Here is an 8,691-nt window from a genome sequence, read left to right on the forward strand (position 1 = left end):
ACACTGACCGTTTCACAGATGTGAACATTTATTCTAAATGAACCCATGTGAATGGCATCAACTGACAGGAAGTTTACATGTATACATACAAATAAATATATATACAAATAAATGAATTAGTATATAATATATGTATATATATTACTGTATATATGACCACAAAGCTGGCTAGCTAAATGCAAAGATGCATTTTTAGTTTTTAATTTTCCAGACAACCACCGGGAGGCGACAGGGTGCACTAATTTAACTGCGCTGGGTTACTGCTCAATGCGAGTCGCACCAGGACTGAGAGGAGTTATTCTACCCTTTACTCTAACTAATTGCAGGTGGATTATCACCCACTCACAGAATTTTCTCTCTTGAGAAGTAAATCGTAACAACTGTGGCCGAGAAGGTAAAATGTAGAAGGCACCCGAGAGGGCGTAGTTGGATTATCTTTGAGTTATCTAGCTAGCTAGCTAATTCGATAGTATGCTAAGCTAACTTGCAGGGTTCAGTTAGCAAACGTTAGCTACTCAACGGTGGTTAATGTAGCGTTGTTCATTTTAATAACAGGTGTAGCTTATTGAATTATTTGTCATTTGTGTCAGTTGTGGAATAGCATGCTGCTCTCTTTCAACAACAATTAGTTGAAATAAGCTAAAGAAACAACAAGCAAATGGTTGTAAGCTTAGCTAGCTAGCTGCTAGCACTAGCTAGCTAATTGTCATCGGTAAAGCGACCTGTTGTCTCAGGCGGTGCGTATTGTTATTGAATGTGTCTTTACATTCAAAAGTTTTTCTGACGGTTAAGCACATACTCACACAAGCTTTTTCTCTTTCATTCAGATATATTTTATTGTAAGGAGTGTCAACCCATTGGCACCTCAAGCTGCTGGTTTGTTAACTCATAGTGCGACGTTAACGGTGGAAATTAAAGTCCGTCATGTTCAATCCACACATCCATCAACAACAGCAGCAGCAGCAACAACAGCAGCAGCAACAGTTTCACCAGCACCTGCGACAGCTACAGCAACTTTTCCAGCAGCAGCCTCCACCTCCGCCGCAGCCGCCTCCTGGACATCATGTCGCCCATCACCACCACCAGGCACAGCGGTAAACACGTTAACTTGAGACCGGGGTTTAGACAGGGCCTTTCGGATGAGATATGTATGGCTGGTGCCGTAGCTGAGTTGGAAGCCCTGTCGCAAACATGCTAGACTACGATTTAGGAATGATGGAATATCTATATATGTGCAATCTTTTAATTTAAATAGAATATCTATTCAGCTTCCCTATGAATTAGTCCATTGGTGAAGGGGCATTTAGCCCAGGCAGTGATTTGTTATTATATTAACTGTGAAGTAAACCTATGAGGTAGAACCTGCAGCTACACAGTAATATTTCTATCTGTCCCAATCTAGCAGCACTGGCATACCTTTAAAGAAAGTTTGTTTGTTATTGTCAACAGAGAGAACTGTTGACTCCAACTAAAACAGTCTTTCTGGATCAGATACTTATCTGGTTGTCAAACGGTGTTATTAAAAGTTGGATTATTGCCATGCTCTTTTATCTGGTCACCTTAAACTGTCATACTTTGTTGCTACCCCTCTTACTGTTTGGTCCTTTACTTTTGCCATTTAAGTTTTTTCGTATTCTGATTCGTAATTTGATTTTGGCAGGTTATTGTATTAAATTGTATTATTGTATTAAGTGAATTTTTTTAACCATTTGTTTTATGAAACACATTGAGTAATGACTTGTAATAACTGTATGTGCTATAAAAAAAAATCTAAACTTAAATTACACACTGAGCCAATGCTGATATGGAAGGAAGAGGAGTTCTGATTTATGCTAATCCATATCACAGCTGCAACGCAGATACCAATAATCAGGAAAAATAGTATGAACAGCTTGTGTTTGTATTAGGGCAGAACAGTTGTGTGCAGGTGTCCATGTTAAGTCATTTTCTTTTCCAATCAGTATTTTCTACTTCAGGATATCAACTGATTGCAAAATATGACAGATGTGTGTAAGATCAATTTCCAGGATTCCGAGAAGGATCATTTGGCCAAAACGGTGAGCTATGGTTAGGATGGTTATGTCTTATTCAATTATGCTGCATTTTTCCTCTTGGTCTTGTCACACAGAGCCATTCCCGTTGCTCCCCAGACAGCCCCTCCTACCAGGATGGTCAACCTGTGCCAGGCAACCCAGACTACTATCCTCGCCCCCAATCCCATGCTGCAGGGGGCCCTGCTGATGCAGCAGATGCAGGGTACAGCTTTGATTACAGTGAAAAGACAGCAGCATCTTGAAATCATAAAGAGCAGTAGAATTTATACTTGACATTTTCATAGATAGTGTGTTTTAAAGCATTGCATAACTAACTTACAAGGGGTTATAATTTTTGGGTTTTGCCTATTTTCTTTCCGTACTCATGTCTCTTTTCATGCAGGCAACATGCGGGCTTTTGGGATGGCTGGACAGCAGTTCCGTCAGTTCTTTACTGCTAGATCCAGGTCCTCTCTGCTTGGGCCGGTTCCCATGGGCATGGCCATCAAGTCCCCCATGATGGGTTTCCCAGCTGGTCGATCATTCCACCCACATGCTCGCTACTACAACAACAACAACAACAACTCCACCACCACCACCACCACAGCCTCTTCCTCCTCCTCTTCCATCACTATTGTAGTAAATATAACTGTATTTCTCCCTCCCAACCGGTCAAGGTAGCACCAATAGCCAGGGTCCGCCTGAGGTTTCTTCCTGTTAAAAGGAAGTTTTTCCTTGCCATTGTCACTCCAAATGCTTGCTCTTGTTGTCTGAATTGTTGAGTTTCTAAAAATTATAGTGTGGTCTAGACTTGCTCTATCTGTAAGTGTAGAATAGTAGTAGTGTTGTGTCCCGAGATGACTGCTATTGTGGTTTTACATTTTGATAAATGAAATTTAACAACTGCATCATTCTAATGAGTACAATCACTGTAGGCTTTCAGTCCAGTTAATACACTACACCATTGATCTTCAACAGGGGGTCCTCAGAGTCAATGCAAGGGAGTCTCCAAATTATTGTTACGTTTTTCATAAAATTAAAAATGTGTAATATTAATCCAACATAAGCAACGATAAATCCCCACTGATTATAGGCTTACAGGCCTATATAGTGATCACTTAGGCCATCGACAGATACAGTTCATCCTAAGGATTTACTGGGCCACATGTATGTTTAACTTTTAAATCTAATTTATAAAATCATGGCAACAATTATTAGGTTATTTTAATTATTATGTTTTATTATTTTATGCAAAAAATGTATGTCTAAAGGCTAGAATAGAATGCCTTTATTGTCATTATATACAAGTACACGGTACTTGTGCAACGAGATTAAGCAATCCCTTTGCAGTGTTGACACAAAAAATATAAGAATATAACAGTATAATACAAAATATAAGTCAAAGATATAAAGTGTAGTGACTGTCGTATACATATATAATCAGCTTGAATAAGCATAAGTGTTAACACTCAATAAATATATTGCACAGGTGATGGAATGAATGATTAAGTACTAATATTAAGTAAATAATATTGCACAGTAATGGAAAGGTTATGTATTAATATTGCCCTGTATGAAATGAAATTGCACAGATTCCAGTGTCCTATGAGTATTATATAACTAACAGTATAACAATAATATTGCACAGTCGGACGGAATGAAGAAGACAGTCCGGGCCGGGGTGGGGGGGGCTGTGGAGTGGAGTCAGTGCATATGTGAGTTCAGGGGTGAGTTCAGGGTCGTTATGGCCTTCGGGAAGAAACTGTTCTTGAGTCTGTTGGTCCGTGCTCTGATGCACCTGTAGCGCCTTCCTGAGGGCAACAGGTCAAACGATCAGACCGGGGTGGGAGCTGTCCTTTATGATGTTCCTGCTCTGCTGAGGCAGCGGAGGTGTAATGCCGTCATGGATGGGGGAGGCGATCCGATATCTTCTGTGCTGACCTTACAACCCTCTGCAGCCTCTCCCTGTCTGCCACGGCTTTAGGCCTCCCTACACGTTATTGTGGGCCCAATTTAATATGCAACTTAATTTTATACAATGTATGTAGTTGGGGGTCCCTGCTCTTATCTCTTTCAGTTAAGGGGTCCTTGGGTTTGTATTTATATTTGTAATTCTGTCTTTGTGTGTAGGACTCTGCTGCTCGCCAGCCAGACAGGAAGAGGGACAGTGAGCAGATGGCAGCAGAGAGCACAGACAACCAACCAGCATCTAGCAGTACCAATGAAGCTGACAAGACTGAAACAGGTACAGCTGCAGTCCAACCAGCACTGCAACATGCTAAAGGTTTAAGGTGTTGTAGCATGTGTTGAATGTCATCTGTGATTTTCAAGACGTCTTAAAGGTTAGTGGTGAACATTGTTCGGAGATAATGTTTTTCGTCTTTGTATCCAACTTGTCTTTTCTACCCACTGATGGTGCCATGGGAGTAGCCGATGAACCCACACAGCCATCCAAGGAGCAAGTTGAAGAACCTGTAGTCAAAAAGCAAAGGACAGAGGGGTAGGGAAAAAAAAAAAATGTTGCTGTGAGTGTAGTAGCTACAAAATCTTGACACCCCCAGAGCATAACATCTTATTCATGGAAGTAGCAAAAATACCCAACCAAAAAGTGGAAATGTGGGGTGCCCTGTATTTTATAACAACCTTGACATTTGTTCTTGTTATTTTTCCCTTAGGTCAGAGGAACAATGTGTTGTTGAGACGGTCATGATTGCAGATACAGATGAGGAAGTTCTGTCTTCAGAGTGTAACAGCAAAACAGAGGACAGCCAGCCTGAAGGTAGAACCCACAGAAACCTAGATTAGATGGTTTAAAATGAACTTTTTTATTAGGCACTCATGTAATCTAAATTTATTGTAGTTTATGTCAGTTAATTTGAAAACGTATTGAATTCTTTTCCCAGATTGCATCATTCTGGAGGAAGGATGCTCCACGAGGAGTTCAGGTGTTGTTGATGCATTGGATGAGAGCAAAGCTGCTGAGGTGAGAGAAGCCTTTAAGGTCAGGTCATAGACAAAATTATGTTAATACTGAATGATGTAATTAGAAGTAACTAAGTCACTACTACAAAGGTGGGTCATTGTCCCCTGTACAGTATATTTCTGTCAAATCTCTGTTAAATAAATGCATGACACTGGGTTTAGTTCTGGTTTGCAACCTCTCTGTAGGTGCACAGCTGTTTGTCAGCCCCGTCCCCATCTGCCAGGCTGAGTGAAGATGATTTACTCTTAGAGGAGATGCCACAGGGCAAAGATGCCCCTTTGGCTTCACCAGACAACCAGCCGGAAGAAGAGGATGGTGTAGTGGAGGGTGCCAGCACGTTCTACTGCTACCTCTGCAGCATTACCTGCCACAACCAGCAAGTAGGTTAATGTACACACCTAAACACATCAACATACATAGGCCATAGTGGAATGTAGTTTTTTTGTGTAATCTAATTGCTTGTGTTAGAGAATGTGCAAAAGGCTGAAACAGTTGCAGCAAATGATTTATGATTTTGTTTTATTATTTTTGCTTCTGTGTTTTTGTGTATGTTTTTTTTGCAGAACTTTAGGAGTCATATGAACAGTGTTTCCCACCAGCAGAGGATGATGGAGATCCAACACATGAGCAACGCTTGCCTGGTCACCCTGCTGCCACGAGTGCAGGAGTCTCTACAGGAAGCAATCAAAGATGGGTCAGTTTAAAACACACAAATATGTATTTGCCTTGTGTTTTTTAATTGTTATTTTTGAAACCATTATAATTCTGAATGATGAGAGAAAATTACACACTTTTTTTAACCTTAAGCAGGCTTTAAAACTAAAAAGATTGTAAAAAAAAAAAAATGTTCATCTGTGATTTCTGCAGAGAGAAGAAAGCTGACTTGAAGCATTGGTGTGCCACCTGTCACACCCACTTCACCAATAGCATCATGGACCACCGTCGCACAGAGGAGCACAAAGTAAAGCTGCTCACTTTATAAATTAGACCATTCAAGAAGTTTTAAATATTTTGAAAATAGCAAAAGCATTTATGGTTGCTTTTAAATGAGAATAATCCAACATCTGGTAACCCTTCCTCTCTCCTCAGCTTGCCATAGCCATCTCCTCCTGCACAGTCTGTAAGAAACACTTCCGGACCTCCCAGATTTTTGTGGAGCACTTGCAGTCCCAGGAGCACAGACAGAAATTAGAGAAGGTATTTAAAGCAACAACACGCAAGTACTTTCCGTTAAATGGAAAGATGACATATCCATGCTGTACTTAATGTTCACTAGCTCCAGGAGCAGGAAGGCTGTGAGGCCTTAGGCAAGCTGACGGCTATGGACACAGACGGCTTCTCGTTGGAAGAGGTGGAGGGCAGTGAGGTGGAGGAGGGAGAGAAAAGCCAGATAAATGAACAGGTGATTTGCACATCATTTGTTTTCGTTCGTAATTTCCTTCCATTGAGACAATTGGTAGTATTTGCATTTAAATGGCCAGTACGTTTTACATCCCAGTGTTTAACTTAGTTCAACATCGCTTTGAGATCAGATGTAAAATAGCACTATTAGTACCTCATACTTGGTGTATTTGTTATACAATAGTTGTTTACTGTGTCTCTCGTGACCTGGTACAGGATGACTGGTCCTCTCTTAAAGAAGTCACTCTAAAGGACATGGCCAGTGATGAGCAGTATGACTCCGACACGGTCTACGGTGAGGGATGGCTAACTCATGATTGCTGCATAATTTATTTTGTTCTGTCTTCTTGCATGTTGTTGTTGTTGTTTGGGTTTACTAATAACATTCAGTATTTGTTATATCACATTTAAGTAACATTTATTCTTGGATTTGTTTTTCTTCAGGGTCCAGTTTTTTTGTTCCAGTAGCTGGTTTCATCTGCAGACTCTGCAACAAGTTTTACCACTTTGAATCGTCTGCCCTACACACCCACTGCAAAACAATCCAGCACTTTGAGAACCTCAAGGTTGGTTTTTGATGACTTAACTCACCTTATCACCACTACGAATGATGGAGTAGCTGGTATAACTAATTACATGTGGCCCAATAGAATTATTGTTGTTCTACTTGTTGTACTTTCTAAAATCAACTATTGATTGTATAACCGCAGCCTCAATCCAAGCGAACATAAGCTCTTGATGGACTGTTGTTCATTAGTATGCATGTAAAGTTTATGTGCATCAATGTGTGTTATCCTTGAGGAATTTCCATATGTATTGCAGTATTTTTATGCTTTCTCTACTCAGAGGTACAGAGAGTTGCTGAGTCAAAAGAGTGGAGCTGTTGAATCTTCCAGAGAGTCTCTACTAGCAGACGGCCTCAGACCGGCAACAGAAACCACCACAGACTGTATGGATGAAAATTCTCTTTCTGATGAGATAGGTTTAGTGATGAACTCCGTCCAGCCCATCATTACACTCACCCAACTGAACATGCAGACAGAAAACCAGCAACAGACAGAACAAGCAGAACCTGACATAACATCACAGGACTCTATCAGCACCTCAGCGACCAGCACTGGCAACACAGACCAAGAGCTCAGCCTACACATCAAGGAGGAAGAGACCACATCCCAGGCCTCTGTAGTTCTGGAGAGTCCAGCCGAGCTGCCTGCTGGTAGCAGAGAGGAGCCAGACTCGGAGCCAGCAGCTGCTGCTGAGGATGCAAATGAAGACCAGGAGGAGAGGGAAGCTCCTGCTGTCCCAGGGAAAAAGAATGGCACAGGGAAGGCAAAACCCAAACGCAGGTCAGGCAGGGCCACTAACAGACGCTGAGTCACAAATAAGATGTGGAAAGAGTGGAAACCTGGCACAATCGTAACCTTAGGACAGGATGTGTCAGTATGTGAAGAGATTCTTCCATGAAACCGAGACCAAGAAGTGAACAGCCATACCTCTCTCCATGTTGGGATGTCTGAATAAACCACACACCAATAAATAGGAAGAATGATGGTGAATTACGGTGGAGCATGACTTCTTATGTGATGCTCTTCCAGGGTGGGAAATTTAACACCTGACAGCTGTTGCATACATATTAAATCAGGGATGGGTGGCTAAGTATCTTAAAATTGGCTACCATGAATGAATCTCCAGCCTCGCCCTTAGATTACAGCAATCAAAATGAGATCACTATAAGATACGGAAATGGAGCTCAGAACAAACCCTTTTCCTTCCATATTAACAAATCTCCAAACACTGCAAGTATGCTGCCTAAAATGACACAATTGTTTTTAATTAAGAGAAACTTCTTATTGGTTACCTACTAGAAAAACCATCACATGCTGTGTCCCAATTCCATACTTGGTACTTCAAATCTAAACGATGTTAAAATGAAGTATGCATAAAATGTCAGTTGCATTGTTCTGCCACAAGGCAAAAAGTAAAGTGGAGGAGCTGTGTTTTTTGTGAACGCCCCACATAACTACTGGGTAACTTATAAAATTTAGTACAAACACTTGTGTCCCAATCAGGATGAATTTTAATAACTTTAGAGATCTTTCCAACTAGAGCCATCATCAGGTCAACATTTCAATTTATTCAATATTTTGTTTTATGACCATGGATGAGATACCTGCAAAACTCATGACATTCCCATCTGCCTCAGCTTTACTTTGTGTATAGGTAGGTAGGTAGGTAGATGGACATACTTTATTCATCCCGAAGGAAATTTTAGGC

At 40.9% G+C, this 8,691-nt stretch overlaps 1 protein-coding gene across 2 annotated transcripts; it reads left to right on the plus strand.

Annotated features, from left to right (window-relative positions):
- Positions 1-203: 203 nt before the first annotated feature.
- ciz1a (cdkn1a interacting zinc finger protein 1a) lies at positions 204-8,204 on the plus strand. 2 transcript variants are annotated; one of them, XM_032539579.1, is made up of 16 exons: positions 204-394; positions 828-1,094; positions 2,129-2,256; positions 2,437-2,672; positions 4,164-4,278; positions 4,446-4,533; positions 4,709-4,812; positions 4,937-5,016; positions 5,202-5,396; positions 5,580-5,710; positions 5,884-5,977; positions 6,106-6,213; positions 6,293-6,418; positions 6,628-6,712; positions 6,862-6,983; positions 7,264-8,204. In XM_032539579.1, exons 2-16 carry the CDS (start codon positions 925-927, stop codon positions 7,789-7,791), a joined length of 2,310 nt encoding a protein of 769 aa, XP_032395470.1. In that variant the 5' UTR covers positions 204-394; positions 828-924; the 3' UTR covers positions 7,792-8,204. The 2 variants fall into 2 exon arrangements, with proteins under 2 accessions (XP_032395470.1, XP_032395471.1); XM_032539580.1 differs by having other exon boundaries at positions 6,634-6,712.
- Positions 8,205-8,691: the final 487 nt, after the last annotated feature.

The sequence above is a fragment of the Etheostoma spectabile genome, chromosome 16 (genome assembly GCF_008692095.1).
Source record: "Etheostoma spectabile isolate EspeVRDwgs_2016 chromosome 16, UIUC_Espe_1.0, whole genome shotgun sequence".
Lineage (NCBI taxonomy): Eukaryota > Metazoa > Chordata > Actinopteri > Perciformes > Percidae > Etheostoma > Etheostoma spectabile.

Bases quoted from the DNA above. Each gene is read 5' to 3' on its own strand.
- ciz1a (XM_032539579.1), top strand. From the start codon at position 925: ATGTTCAATCCACACATCCATCAACAACAGCAGCAGCAGCAACAACAG. The intron at 5,711-5,883 runs GTCAGTTTAAAA...TGATTTCTGCAG, and splicing joins CAGGAAGCAATCAAAGATGG to AGAGAAGAAAGCTGACTTGA. The intron at 6,984-7,263 runs GTTGGTTTTTGA...TTCTCTACTCAG, and splicing joins AGCACTTTGAGAACCTCAAG to AGGTACAGAGAGTTGCTGAG.